This window comes from Blastocystis hominis (assembly GCF_000151665.1).
Source record: "Blastocystis hominis, Singapore isolate B (sub-type 7) whole genome shotgun sequence assembly, scaffold_26".
Classification (NCBI taxonomy): Eukaryota; class Bigyra; order Opalinata; family Blastocystidae; genus Blastocystis; species Blastocystis hominis.
In genome coordinates this window covers 74429-89888 of record NW_013171834.1, presented here as the reverse complement: position 1 = coordinate 89888, position 15460 = coordinate 74429, and the positions used below count along the sequence as shown (strand labels likewise).

Sequence of the window (15460 nt, the reverse complement as noted above, 5' to 3'; positions counted from 1 at the left end):
TGAGACTTCTTCAAACACTTTTTCAACGGTCTCTTTTTCTTTTTTTCAACTTTTTTGTTTTCTCGATGGTGAAACCTGTAAAACAGCAAGCAGGATATTCTGTTGACGCAGATCTGAGAAATATGTCATTTAAAGAGGATGACGTAGAAGAAGGTGAAAATGAAGAATCTATCTGGAACCACAGCATATTAGAAGAGTTTCCTATTATGAGTGTAAACTCCAATGAAGAAAAGGCGATCTGTTCAATCGGCTTTCCTCATGCTGGTTTTGTTCTGGAAGTGGGTATCATGGATGGAACATTCCATGGAAGCGCAGTTATTCAAGATACGGATGAGTTAGTTTATGCAATGTTTGAATATTTTCAAGGAAAGGTCAACGGAGCGTGTAAATTGTACTATAGCTCTGGCGAACTGTTTTTTTCTGGGTATCTGAAAGATGGATATCGTAGTGGAAGAGGTCAAGAGTTTGACAAAGAAGGCAACATTATCTTTGATGGACTCTTTAGGAATGGATACAAAATACCCCAAGCCACCCAAATGATTGATAAAAAGAACTATTGGAAAGAAATAGGGAGTGATGACAGAGTAGTTTCGATTTGTAGGAAGAACGAAAGAGGAGAAAATGAAGGGATTTGCTACTTCTACTCAAGGGGGGAATTGGAACGAATCAGTGAGTGGCACAACGATGTGGAAACACGAATCTTATACAAATTCGATGGAAAGATCATGAGAGAATTCATTGACAATGTACTACGCTATAAGGGAGAGTATGTACAGAAACCGTCGATGAAGATCGTCCGTCAGGGACGAGGGACGTGGTATGCTAAAGATGGTGTTAAAGTGCGCTATCAAGGAGACTTTAAACGAGGTCTATATCATGGAAAGGGCTACTGCACCTTAGGGAAATGCGAAATAGGTGAAGGCTGGATGTGTGGCATACCAAAGAGTGTATTGTGGGCATTGTATATATTGATGTGGATTCTGTTTGTCGTGTATTATCTGCTATGGGCTTTAGTGTTTCCTTCTCATTGGGTTCAATTTGTTGTTGTTGCTACTATTTTTTATACCATAGCCATGTTTGGCCCTATCATCTTAGTAATGTGTTGAAAAGCAATATAAAATGTAGTGATTTGCTGAGGTTATTCTCCATCATGTTTGTTTGTTTAAAAAGAAGATTGTGTTTGATACTATATATATCGTAAATAAATGAATATTTATGATAGTAGCTGGTTATCATTCTAGTAATCATGATTGTATATGATAGATACACAATCGGATGTGTTTAATCGAATATCGTTCAATGGTTTGCCTTAAGAGTCAGTGTGAATTGATTCATAAATAGATACTACATTCATAGATAGAAAGTCACTATAATTATTTATTAGTTGCAATTGAAATGGGATACAATTCTGTAGTTACAATTTAAAATAACTGACGTATAATTCTTTGCGTGAGAACCGTTTCATTGGTAGGATGCCAAGAGAAACAAAAATCAAAAGTAATTTCGTTATAATCAGGTTAAGTAGCAAGTCTTCAAAATAACAAATATAATTGATTCATATAGTCTATCAACGTGATAAGAACAACACTCTAATGGCAATAACACCTCTTCATGAGTATGAAGGATACAGCCATCAAGTTACACATACCGAACATCTAATACCTATCACTGCAATATCTTCCAAGCTTCTCTATCACATATTACGATTCCTACAAGTCAAAACAGCAACAGTATTTTTGTTGCTTTTAGTGTTGAATTCATTCCCAGCTATTATTGTTATAATTATATCAGAAAATGAATTTGTTGAATAATTGGGTTGGTACTGGGTCCCTAATCGTAAGTTGTTTGCATGACATTACTATAAGACAACAAAACTGCAGACAACAAATACTGTAAATGATTTAAAGATTTTTGACAACGGTTCCTATGGTTTACTAACAACTCAGAATGGTTGCTTAATAACAAGTCTATCGGATAGTTTGGAGTATGAATATATATTTCACGAGAGTATTGATCCTCCCCGATTTGCATTTGTGATCCCAACAAAGAATCCACTTCAGATATTGTGCATATATTCAACTTATTCTGCCCGCTTCGAAATTGTCAATTCAGATTCTCTTTTTACAACGCGATTGCTCAAGACCTACTCTAATGATAATTTTAACATTATTTGTGGTACGTTTTGCTGTGAAAAGTCTATTGTAGCGGATGTATTGGATACCTGCTTCATCACGGTCGATTCTTCAGGACGTATTATCGTAAAGCGATATGAAGACGACAGTCCAATTGGAATCACAGACGCGAATGTTATTCTATCGCAGTGTGCCAATCGTTCGACTGGCTATCAAAACCACAGCATATTGAAGCTAGCATTTGACAAAACGAACAGAAAAGACGTATTTGCGTGCCTCACTCAGGACATCTTCTGCGTCTTTTCAACGAACGATTATTTTAAGCCTCTCAACTACATACAGCTCCAAGATTGTCCTCAAGTCCAAACCGTTCTCTCTCGTCGCAACTCCCCTCGCTACTTTCGTTCCTTCGCATTCTGCGGCGGAGGAAACGTGCTCCTTCTCACCGACAGCGAGATCTACCGATGGAACTACCAGCAGAATTCTGCGTGCAGCCTTCTCTACACCTGCGAGCACAAAGGTTCGTTTCGCTGCATTCGCTGGAAGGCGGAAGGGAACATCATCGGTAGCTACTTGAAGTCGAACCGAATCAATTCTAGAGGTTCTGTCGACAGATGAGCTTTCGTTGTTCGTGCTAATCCAGCAAGAAGGAGACATAACGCAGCAGCAAGCGCATACCGAGACGGTGGGCCATTTGAAGTCAATTCGAGTCTCGAAGGTGCGCATGTTCGACTCCTTTGTGGATTACGCGAAGCGAAAATACGAAATCTGTTGGAGGGAATGCGGAGGGATTGACGCGCAGATCTCACGCGAAACAACCCGAACGTGTTGAAGTTTGTGATCACGGGCGAAGGCTTGGATCCAAAGCAGCGAAAGAATCGAAGGAGCAAGAAGAAGCTTCTTCCGAAAGAGCACCTTTCGATCCCTTCGTTTCTGCGACAAGATCCAGTTCCGTCAAGTGATTTGTATTCGCATTTTTCGCTTGAATGATTGTAGCATATTGGACATGGAGGAGATCGTGGAGAGTCTTCTCGCGAAAACGAACAACAACGGCTTCGAGTTCGTCCAAGCGGATCTCAAGATCGGCCATTTCGTTGTTCGCTATTTCATCAACAACTCGCACGTTCGCATCGTTTTCTCGTTTAAAAAACCCGATTCGCTGCCCTCTGCTCCCACCACATCCAGCTGGCTTCCCTACAATTTCTCGCGGACGACGATGGACTCCACTCGCTCGCAGTCGTCTGTCGTCGCCTTCGAGTATCTCTCTCTCGACGGTACGCTGCGAAGCGAGGCGATGAATCCTAGCGGAGTTCGAAGACGGATCGTCCTGCATCGAGGGATTGATGGACTTCATTCGCTTCCAGCTGCAGGGAATCGTTCTGGAGATGAAAGCCGCGGGGTCTTCGTTCGACAATCGCTATCAGGAACGCCAGCCCAATCGAATTCGGATCGTTCTGGAGAAGATTGCGGTGGCGTTCGCGTTTATTGGTGATGATGTAGGCGATTTTCGAGGACATCCGCAAAGGCCTGCCCGAAGAAAAGCACGAAAAACCGTCCAAAGACGTCAATCATGTGGTCAACAACAACGATCAACTCATCGATTGCCCGCCGCTTTTCTTCGCCATCGTCACAAACGACGTGATTATCCGCGTCTCCAACCCCCAATTTCTCTGCGGCATCGACCTCTCCACCTCGTCCTACGTCTCCTTCGAAGACTTCAAGCACGTTTTCGCTCTCCTCCGCTGCGAAATAGATCAACAACCACAACGCCGCGTATTCCAACGACAGCGGAACCGATTTGTTCCACCCCTCCGACGAGAGCGAAGACAACGACGCGTCGCCTTCGAACCGATCGCTCTGTTCTCATTATTATAATGTTCACGAGTACTTCGCTCCTCGTTTTGATTCTCTGAAGAGACGACGGCTACTATCCGTATCTCCAGAGCCCCGAAATCACACTCGATTTCCACTATTCCCACTTTATGAGCGTGCTCGCGCAGTCGATTCGACTTCCACCGTTTCCACAGTCGCCGACGAATCTCGATTTATTCAGCTACATCCAGTCGAACTTGCAGGTGATCGAGGACTTGAACACCACCGAGTTCCGCACGTATTCGCAGCAGCAAACCGTGTTTTGGAAGATTTTGCTCACCATCTTCGGAAGAGAAACGCGCTCTTCCAGCATCGGATCGCTCTATTTCTCGCGGCACATGCTCAGCCGTTTGTGGAACATGGTGCGAGAGCAGGGCAGCTTGTATCTGTTCGCGGTGCTGATTACGTTTTGCCGCGTTTACAGCCGAATGTACCACGTGGATATTCTGCAATACGTGGAGAAGGCGAAGGGCGTTGATTTGGACAACATTTTGCTGAGCGCTGCGGAGATTTTCGATCGGAAGCAGCTCTTTAACGTCAAGAAGGAACTCGAGAAGTTCGTTTTGAACCGAGATAAATTCTCGCAGTGGAAAATCTTCGTCGATACTCCCGGTTCCACCGCGATGGAAGACAGCGGCCTCACACGACTCACTCGAAACCAGGTTGTTAGTGATGGAGCACCGTCGCCCCTTCAGGCCAAGCGGTATGGACAAGGGAAATCGAAAGGCACCAGTTTCTTGTCGCATGAGCCGATTTCTCCGCAAGAAGAGCTGGAGACCTATCCGCTGTGTTATTTGTGCAACAACCCCGTGCATGGACTGTTTGTGAGTTGCCAGTTCTGCCATCATGTGTTTCATGTCCAGCATTACCTTGCATGGCTTAATGAGCATGACTTTTGTCCAGTCATTGGGTGTGGTAACCATTGTGAACATATTGCTCCTATGAATAGTTTGTAGTCTGTAGTCTGTAGTCTGTAGTCTGTAGTCTGTAGTTTTGCTTGTTTGTTATAGACTCTTTTGTGTAGTATGGAAAATGGGGAAGGAGAGTTACCCCACGTTCCTGAATTAAATGAAACAGTGTTTGGAGTAAGTGCGTTCATTCTTCGAATACTTGCTAGAATGTCGCTCTTTCCACAATCTATGACAGTCTTGACCTAAAGTATCAATGTCTACCCAATATTTTGGACTACATCGGTACATATGAAAAGCCGCGCTATTTACCGCCATTTGATATGTCGGATCTCCTTTTGTTGCCATTGAACGAGAGCTACAAGATAGTCTCTGGATATGGGAAAGATCAGACAACCTATTCAAATCCATCTCGAGATGATGTGATTTTTCCGCGTCCATCTATCTCAGATGATGAGTTGTCAAAGCTCTATTCCGCTTTTCAAGGAGGAGGGTACGAACCTGCTTTTCCTGATTGGTTTCACGATGTGGACTCCTATTGTGTTCGAAACCTTTCTATTGAAGAGTATGAATACTACTGGATGCAATATCTCACTTTCTTCGCTCCTGGACTTGACTATTCTTCTCCCCAATCTTCTGAGTGTGTCGACCTTCCTGGTGAATCGGAGGAAATCCATCGCGTGATGCTCATTCTAGCTTCCTCTACTCCCCACCTAAACCTCGACTGTTTTGACACGAACGATTTGCTTCTGCAGCAGATCGTTTCCTCTTTGAATGTGTTTTCGATGACTGAAAACCACGAGAGTCAAGTATGTTTCCTTTTTTGATATTTATTTGTAACCACAAAGAATCTGAAGCAACACTGGTTTAGCAGTTATCTTCCCAGTCTTTTCTTCGCATCCACCCTCCGCCGTCTTTCTCTTCTTCCGTCCTGCCACGAAAGCCACATTCGCAATCAGATTTCGTTCATCCTTCAATTCTTCGCTTCTTTTCTCCAATACTCGCTCGCCTACCAGCTTTCCCGCAATTCCTTTCCTTCTCCTCTCTTCCGTCACTGCGTCTCCCTTCTCTTCTCCAGCTGTATCGATGCGCAAATCCAATGTGGCGTGGTTCTTCACCTCGATACCGTCCTTTTCCCCTCGTTGCTCCATCAAACCTTCGCTCTTCTCTTTCTAGCCGACGTTTATCACTCCATGTTTCCTTCTCAATCCGACTCCCAGGCCTTCACCGTATTCCGTTTCGTTGAATTGCTGAGCGATAGAACTTCCAGCCATGTCTCGTGCGATGGGTGAAAACGCTGACGCCCAGATCGATTCGAATCCACACGCGCCGATTGTTCTTCGAGATTCTTGGCGACGTGTTTGCGTTGGTTCGGTTTGGAGCCACAGCAGATGATTGGAAAGCGTTCTTGCTTCTCTTTGTGGATGATTTGGAAAAGGAGCAGCGAGGATCCAAAGGCAACGCTCTCGAATTGTTGTCTCCGTTTATTCACTCGCGTTTGTTGCGTGAATCGGAAGACCGGAAGCCCGCCTCGACAGCGGATTCTCTGTTTCTCCTTCTGGAGCAGGTGTTCGGGCATTCAAGCGGACTTGTGCTGAAGAAGATCAGCATGACGTTGCTGTTTGCAGTGAAGGATTCGTCGCTGTCAGCAGCGTTTTTCCCTGTGATGGTGTTTTTGTTTTACTGGAACGGCCTGTCGAAGGAAACCGTGGGGATGAATAAAGGCTTGCTGAAGGATGTCTTCTCTGGGTATTCGCTGCAGTCCCCGTTTCTGCTCTGTCTGGTGTATTCATTCCTGCTTTCTCCGTTTCTCCCTCCGCGTAGAGTTTACAAACTGATAGCTTTTTTGTAGAGTTGGCGCAGCAACCACTCGAGTTTTTACGACAACAATACCAGAATCAAAATCAAAATCAAAATCAAAATCAAAAAGGATTTTCGGATGTGGAGAAATCAATTCGCAATTTGGTTTCGTTTCATTTGCGACATCGCTCGGCGCTTCTCCCCACACTCCTCCAGTTCCTTTCTCTTCTTCCAGCCTCGCAATCCACGCTCTCTCTCTTCATTCCACTCGCCGAACATATCGAAAAGGACCTGCCTTTCTCCCTCCTGGAAGCTTCCTCGTTGGAATCCGCAATGAAACAAGCAGCCGACCTTCTTCAATCCTCTCTGACCTCTCCCCACTCCAAAAACGAGCTCCTTCAGATCCTCTCTGCCCTCCATTTCCTTCTCTTCGTCGTGTCTTCTTCCTTCCTCCCCTCTCCATCCCTTCTGATCCTTCTGGGCGAGCGATCGGTTCGCTTTATGGAGCAAGTTTTGCTTCGAATTGAGTCATTCAATCATTCACATCCGCCTCTCCTCATTCCGCCCTCCGATTTCCTTGCCTTTCTTCTTTATTTGGATCTTTTTTCCACTTCCACGCAAGCCCTCATCGCTCAGTTTCTACGACTCCAATCCGTAGAACCTCTATTTCCACTCTTCACCGCGATTTCCCAGTCGAATCCAGCCAATCCATTCGATTCTTTTGCCATTCGCGCTTTGGCTGACTCTTCGTCCGATCAATTCAATTTCGTTCTGCCGACGATCCAACGGAACTTCAACGCGTTGATTCAATTCTGGGTCACGGAAATACGGAGAATGAAAATTGACAGAAATCGGAGGGATTTCTTCCTCTTGAATTGGGTCTTGTTAATCATGAAGAAATCGGCCGTATTTCTGAACTCCGCATTCTTCAAGCCGATTTTGAGTGCCTTTTTACCTTCGTTGTTGAGTACAGAATCGGGCTTTGTTCAGGATACCGATGTAGGCCCGTTTTTTGGAATTGTAAAAATAGGGACTTCTTTTGTATCCCTTAATCGCTCAAAATCCGGCGTTTTTCGGAATTCATTATCGGTCGGTTGTTGTCAATTGCAGAAAAAGCGTCTATTTTCACATTCTCAAACAATCCGAAATCATCTCGGTGTTATTTCTGTTTCGACTGTTTTCGCTGCAGCAAAAGCTTGAGTTGCTTTCGCTCCTTGCTTTGCTCAGCCTCCAATCCCCAGATTCTGCCGTGTGGTTCATTGCACGCTATTTGGGTGTTGGCTCGGTGACGCAAGCGGAGCATTCGCTGTTGTTTGATGGTTTACAAAGTGTATTTCATGAATTTTGTGGCGATCAGCAGACACGAGATGAGGAACTCGCTCTGCTGCGCCATGTCCTCGTGTTTATTTCTGTGAACACACAAATCCCATCATTATCTCTGAAAGATGAAACGAAACGTGTTTTGGAAGAGAGTATTACTCTTCTTGAAGAGTTAATCGAATCGACTACCATCTTGAGTGATTCTCCCATAGAGCTTCTAAACAATTCGGAAAACGAGCTGTTAGAGCTTTGTAAACGATGGATGAGCGGAGTTCGCTGCTCAGAAGAAGATCGAAGGCGAGGCGATGCTCTAGTTGAAGAGTATGTCCGGCAGAAGGGAATTCGAACAGAAGGGGGTGGAGTGATTTTGTTTAACGAGGAGAGATGTGTGCTTTCATTGGGAGATTTACCAGAGATTGTTTTTTCGTCTGTAAATTCCTATTTGGTGAAGGCCAAATCGCTCTCCTTTTCTGCATTGTTTCCATAGTCGTTTAGCTTGTATTTTGTTTGCTTTTTAAACATGAATCTTCAATCTTGGAATTGTGTTCCATATAATCTTTTGTAAGTGTATACGATGAAGTTATTCTTGCTTGTGGCGATATGTTCTGTTGCTGTTGCTGTCTGGAACCCAGAAAAGCGCCTATCGTTCCGTCCTGATGGAACGTTCTCTGTTATGCAGGTAATCCAACGATAAGTGGCAATTTCTGATCTGTAGTTCACCGATCTTCACTATGGAGAAGGTGATCATCTCGACGAGAGTACAACCAATCTGATGAGAAAGTTGGTTCAGGCGGAGGATCCGGATTTCATTGCGTTTACTGGAGACATGGTTTCAGGTAAACTATTGGAGTGTCGTAACTAAGCAAAAGGTTATTCCTGGAACAAGTCGGAGGGATGGTACGAAGCCATGTGGCATCGCTGGACGAAAGTAATTTACGAAACAAAAAAGCCCTATTGCTACACACTGGGTAATCACGACTCGGAAGCCGATCTGAACCGCCAGGAAATCGTAAAACTGGATATGACGAATCCCTACTCCTTCACACAGCTTTTCCCTGACAATATGGCAGGAGCCAGCACATTCGTTCTTCCCGTCTATTCCTCAAAACACCCCGAACAGGTCGTAATGAACCTCTGGTTCTTCGACAGTGGAGACTACAATTGTTTGGGAGTCAATGGCTACGGCTGCGTCGAGCCCAAGATGATCGATTGGTACAAGCGGATGTCGCGCCAGCTGGAGATCGAGCAGGGAGGCAAGAAACCCGCAGTTGCCTTCATGCACATCCCGCCCGTCGAATATCTTTACGCTTACAACGTTTCTTCTTGGCATTGTGTCTCATGGACAGCATTACCCGAGTGTGGGTCGAAAGACGGAAGCGTGCTGCTGCTCGTCGATGAATACTGGGATTGTGGCAGCGTTTAAGGAGAGAGGCGACGTGTTCGCGCTGTTCTGTGGACATGACCACAGCAATGATTATGTGAACGATTTTGAAGGAATCTTGCTTGGATATGGAAGAAAAACCGGATACGGATGCTACGGACCAGCGGAGGGGTATGTCTGATTAGGACTGGTGATGGGTAGAATGCAGCGCGGAGGCAGAATGCTGAAGTTTGTGGAGGAGGATTTCAAGATGACCACGTATGTGGTCAACGAAGATGGAACGCACGAAATCCAAACGGAGCAAGCCTCGGAAAGTGATCAAGTGGATGTGTGTGGTGGTAGTAAACCTCCCAAGTGGGTTGTTTGTTTTATCTACGATTCATGAGTCATTTTGTATTCGATCCAATGATTGGATGAACGACTTCTAGTGTTCCACAATTATATATTTTCTTGTAAGCTTCTTTATTAATGAATCCAACAGTTGTACAGTGTTTCTGGTGAATCTTGATTGTGTAGAATCGGATTATCGATCAAACCAAGAAACAATTGAATAACAAGTGAGTTTTTGGACTGCTTCCTTTATGGATGTAGGAACCTTAAGCGTTATTTTAAGGCGAATCGTATGAATTTGTTGATTTGGGGCTTTTTGGTCGTGTTTGTGCTAACTTGCAAACACTTTTTCTCGGATGGTGACTTTTCCTTCCTCCTTGTACTCTTCACGTCGTGGAGTAAATGCTAGACTCTGGGAAGTCTGATTAGCTGCTTTGGCTTCTGCCTCATTACTTTCCGGTCCATAAAGACACGGTCGGTTGCCGGAGTGTCTCTGAAGTCTCTCCAGTGCTACGCCGTCGTCTTCCTTTGCAGATTTATCGCTGTCTGGAACAGTACCAGCTATTTGCCCTTTGATCGGTTCTTTTATTCCTTTCCTTTGTCTAATTTCCAGAAGTGGCGACTGGTTCTACCAAGTGGTTGAGCTGACCTCTTTCTTCGCTGTGATGATCAACATCTATTTGATCATGGGTCCTCTGAAATACACTCACAACTCTCACCACGACACGTTCGGCCAGGGTCATTTCCTCCCCAAGCAGTACACCTCGCTCTACCTCATCGTTCCTGCGATCGTTTTAGCGCTGATCGTCCGTCCTCACCGCTCCGGCACTTACTGCGATTTGCTCTGGGCGATCGCGATGTACCTCGAAGGCGTAGCGATCTACCCGCAGCTGCACATGTTCCAGAAGAATCGAGTGCGCGCGAGATGGCGCTCTGACGCATAGACGGGCGAAATCGAAGCTCTGACCTCGCACTTCGTGTTCTCGATGGCGATCAGCAAGTTCCTGAATCTTCTCTTCTGGCTGGGAAGCTGGAAGGAGTTGAACAGCGGGTGGAGCTATCTGAGTCGGCATTTCGCGGGACCGATCGTGATTGCCTCGCAGATTACGCAGCTGGCGCTGATGGCGAGCTTTATCTTCTATTACTTGCGAGCTGCGTTCAGCGATACGCCACTGATTTTGCCTACAAGCATTGCGGACCGCCGGGATTTGTGTGTTTGTTGGAAACAGGAGAAAGAGAAAGCAAGTAGACTAAAAGATCGTCGTCTTGGAGGACGGAGTGGATGTAAAAGCGAAGCTGCGCGATGGAGTCGCCGTCCATTTCCGATTCCTCGCTCCAGCGAGTTTGCGAAAGCACGTCGATCGCTTCTTCGAAGTGCTTTCGCTTTATGTGGTAAATGATCCAAGCGTTCAGGAGCGATTCGCTGTCTGCTTCTTGCACACAGGCGGAAAGGACGGCTGCGTACAAGTCCGAATGAAACAACGCGTCGAAATGGCCTGCATTCATTTCGGTTCGAGCCGCTTCGATGAACTCTGCGTCGTACATCGAAAGGATTTTCCCCTCAAAGCACACTTGTTCCATGACTGCCAACGCTGCGCCCGCTTTTATCGCGCGATGAAGCAGCGAGCGGCGCAACTCCACGTTCTGCAAACGCATCACAAGGCTGCACAAATCGCTGGCAAATTCGGACGCGTCGAACGCGTCGTTTGGATCCGCGAAAAGCGACTTGCACCACGCAGGAATATGCTTATCGTCTCCAAATTCACCGAGCAACGCGATGATTTGCGATGTCGGCTTCAAGTGGTTCGGTTTGAGCCATTGATTCACGATCTTATCAACAATGCTCATGGCTTCCTCTCTCGTGAGCTTGCTGTCATCGCTGTGATAGCGAGCGAGCTGCTGATGCTGCGCCAGACAAACCACACACAGCGAAAAGAATTGATTCTCAGCGCAGAGTCGAAGCATTTGGTCCCACAACTGAATGGCTTGGATGTTCATTCGCTGCATCAGCGACGTGCACCACCACAAAACCGATTCTTCGCTCGCGTGCGATCGCATGACGTTCGAGAGAAAGCTTGGGTTCTGCACCTGCGACCAAACATCCGTTCCCACAGGGATTCGGAACTTTTGGCACCCATACCACGTGAATTGAATCAATGCGTTTCGCTGCAATTCGGAGAGCGTAAGTGTCGAGTCCTGCGGGAAAAGCTTCAAAAGGACGGACTTCTGCTGGCTTTGAGAGAAGAAGGAGAGCGAAAAAGCCACTGAAGAGAGAATGATGTATTTGGCGGCGTAGGGAAAGAAGGCCGAGGAGGAATCGATGGCTTGCTGTGCGTACTGCGATGTGATCGAAACAAACGTGTCGCGATTCATTTCCTGGAGGCCTCGAAGCATGTAAATCAATCCGTTCACTGCGGAGGAAAGGCAATTCTCCTCGATTTCCTGCGCGCAATTCCCGGTCGATTCGATTCTTCGCCAGTGCTGAAGCAGCTTGTCGATTGTGCACAAGAAAAGTTGCTGGAAACTGAGTTGGAACGAGCTGCAGAGAGTTTCCATAATGCTGTGAAGGAAAAGCAACCCGCATCCTTCGTGACTAAACACAAACCAAGAGGAATGCGTTTCATCTCGAAGCTGATCGATCATGTTCTGGACTTCGCTGACCGAAAACGAATCGCAATCGGAAGAAAAGAAACAATTGGAGACGAGATGGAAAGATCGCGACTTGCAGTCGCGTGTGATCGAAGTGTCCGACATTCGCTTTCGACTGGCTGCATCGAGCTTCATAAAGCGCATTCGCAGCGAAGAGCTTCCATGGAACACTTCCGAGGATCGTTTTCGCAATTGCTCTCCAGCCAGTGGACTCAATTTGAAATAAAGATCGAGCAAATGGTCTGCGATCGATGACGCATTGGCTCGAAAATCACTCTCCAAATCGTCCGAAAATATATTCGTTGGAAGGGATTCATGGCTCAAAAACAGCCGATTCCATTGATAAAAATACACGGCTCGTGAATAGTTCTTTCGGCAATTCAGCGCCACTTCTTTCAATTCCGAAAGTCGTTGCTGATTTGAATCATCGCGTTGTTCAGAAAGCGATAAAATCGCAGATTCGCTCAGGTCGCAAGCGAATTGGTACGCGCTGACTCGATCTTCGCATCGAGAACATGGATAGATTTGGCAATGCGAAGGGGAATGCGAATACCGCTCCGCAATGGCGATACAAAGCAAGCAACGCTCTTGAACGTTCTCTTCGTCTGCGTACATCTCGAGCAATTCCTGGATTTCTCTCCAATCGGGAGGAATTTCCGCTTGCTGCGTGAATTGCTCGAGAAGATGAAGAACCACGTCCTGCATTGTAATCGACAGAATGCTAAACAGAATGAGGAACTGTGTGTAGTTGTAAAAGGTAACGAAAGTCTTCAATACTTCCCACGGACGATTCACGAGCTGCATCCCATCGATATCGTGAAGCAAATCGTCATGAGAATCGCAAAAGTCCAAAACCTCAAGACAAGTGTGAATGAATGAAGTGTCGAGTGCGTTCTGAATCTGCAAGCGTTCGATTTCAATGCAAAGCAATCGTTGGAATCTTCGCTGATGCGTTTTGACCACTACATTTTCCAAAATATGGAGCAAATCAACATCGCGAATTCGTTCTTGCAGCGAATCGATGATCTTTCGAACATTCTCTTGCTGATCGTTTTGAATGGAGGACTCAAGTAATATTGTTCCAACGGCATCCAGATTCATCTCAGCCGACAAGCACATCTCCGTGATGCTTTGAGCAAAGAACGGCTCGCCCGCTTTCTGCTGCGGAAACGCCTTGAAAAGAAACTCCGGCGTGATTTCATCCTGCTTTCCGCGCGAATTCAGAAACGAAATCCAGTAGAATCCTCGATAGAGACGCTGCGAAAGCTCCAGCAACTGCCAGAGTCCCAGCAAACAGCAATACGCCACTCCGATCACCGCGATATCCAGCGCGATCCTGGGCTGATCTTCAGAGAGCTGCGCGCAATGCTGAATCAAAACGGGAGCTCGTTCGATTGGGATGATGTCCAAGCAGGAAAGCAATGGATAGGGATCGACTCTGCAGAACTGAAGCATTCGCTTGATCGCTTGTTCCACCAAATATTGAACCGGCCAATTCGCGCCTGGGATCGTTTCGAAGCCTTCGGGCGCCACGAAACGAAGAGAAGGCTGGTTGCGAACGATTCGAGTGATGAGGGGCAGCGTTGTCAATTCGATTTGATGTGTTGAGAAGTAGGAAAGCGTTTCGGAGAGCATTCCCGCGGTGATTTCAGTCCCGTTTCTAAAAGAAATCAACAGAAAAAGAAAGAAGGCGAACATGAAATGACGAAGATACATGAGAAGAAACGCAAGCACGTTCGATTTCTCCAGCAAAAGACCTTCTTCCTCGTAGAAAACAAACGGTCTGCAACTAAGAAACGAGTCGAAATGAAACAGAATCGAGGGATGGAAGGAAGGAGGAATCGAGAGCTGAATGATTTTCTTCAGAGAAACCATTTCCATAAAGCGATGGGAAGCGAATCGATACAGCGACGGGCTGAATCCATCGAGTTGGAGTGTGATGCTGCAGATATTCAACGCTACATCCAGCAGCGCCGTGTACACTTCGAAGGAAGAACAATTCGCTGCGTGATTTTCGAGTAGTTCTACGCATCAATCAAGAAAAAGAAAAAGCCGAACGGAGCATCACAAAGAGAATGTCGTTCAGCAGCAAGCGAAGCATTTCTTCGATCGTAGCGGTCGTTGTTGTGGTTGGATTGATGTCGCGATAGAGCTGGCGATAGGAAGGAAGCTGCGTCGTTTTGAGATTTCGGAGAAGTTGATCGATTTGAGAGAGAAGAGAGAGCGAAGAATCGCTGGATTCTGAAATCGAAATGATCAGAGCGTCGCAGAAGTAGACGGTTAACAAAACGGGGTCAAATTGAAGAAGATTGCAAAGCCGGATGAGTGAGCTGAACGAAAAGATGCGAACGGGGTGATCCATCAGAGAGTTCTACAATCAATCAATTCCTGCAAAAGAAACGGACTTGATATCCCACTTCGCTCACACATCCTCGAATCAGTAAGTCGGTGACTTCTGCGGTTTCTGTAAAGAAATCGCTCATCAGAGGAATGGAATGCTCTTCATAAATCGTTATCATGACTTCCACGCATTGCCTCAATCTCACAACATCCAGATTCTGCCGAGAAAGCAACAATTGGATTTCGAGAGATTGCTTTGCAGAACTCAAAATCATCGAAAGATGATCCACGCAACTTTTCCACCACAAGTCGTTATTCTTTTCATCGAGAAGCTGAAAACAATACCGAATCATGGAGGCATAAGCGAATCCATTGCAATGAATGGCGCATTCTTCCAAAGCACTTCTTATCAAATCATCTTCGTTCGTTTCTTCGAGCAATCGCATCACCAACGACAGAATGCAATCGGAGTATCGCACATTCCGATACACTTTACACAGCAACTTCAGATCGTCGATCGTTCGATTATCCTACCCAATCACCTGCCAACTCAGCGAACTACCCATCGACTGATCAGAGCTTCGCTCACGACGAAACCTGCATGATCGCCAGAGTAAATGAGAGCGTCCATTCCGCGCTCGACGACTCGATTTCGCAGCTTCAACATGCCGCATTGCTCTGTAATGAATGTGTGGCTTTGAATGCTAACATCGCCGCGATAGTGCGAA

The 15460-nt window shown here is 46.0% G+C and overlaps 3 protein-coding genes across 3 annotated transcripts; all 3 read left to right on the top strand.

Moving 5' to 3' along the window:
• Positions 1–65: 65 nt before the first annotated feature.
• On the top strand, positions 66–1106 carry GSBLH_T00003144001 (uncharacterized protein; the record flags this gene model as incomplete). Its single annotated transcript, XM_013041835.1, has 1 exon — positions 66–1106. One exon carries the CDS (start codon positions 66–68, stop codon positions 1104–1106), a length of 1041 nt encoding a protein of 346 aa, XP_012897289.1.
• Positions 1107–8804: 7698 nt separating this feature from the next.
• On the top strand, positions 8805–9798 carry GSBLH_T00003143001 (uncharacterized protein; the record flags this gene model as incomplete). Its single annotated transcript, XM_013041834.1, has 4 exons — positions 8805–8868; positions 8902–9347; positions 9379–9584; positions 9615–9798. 4 exons carry the CDS (start codon positions 8805–8807, stop codon positions 9796–9798), a joined length of 900 nt encoding a protein of 299 aa, XP_012897288.1.
• A 237-nt stretch (positions 9799–10035) lies between these two features.
• GSBLH_T00003142001 (uncharacterized protein) lies at positions 10036–11143 on the top strand (the record flags this gene model as incomplete). Its single annotated transcript, XM_013041833.1, has 4 exons — positions 10036–10122; positions 10153–10322; positions 10357–10657; positions 10688–11143. The coding sequence occupies 4 exons, from the start codon at positions 10036–10038 to the stop codon at positions 11141–11143; spliced, it is 1014 nt and encodes a 337-aa protein (XP_012897287.1).
• Positions 11144–15460: the final 4317 nt, after the last annotated feature.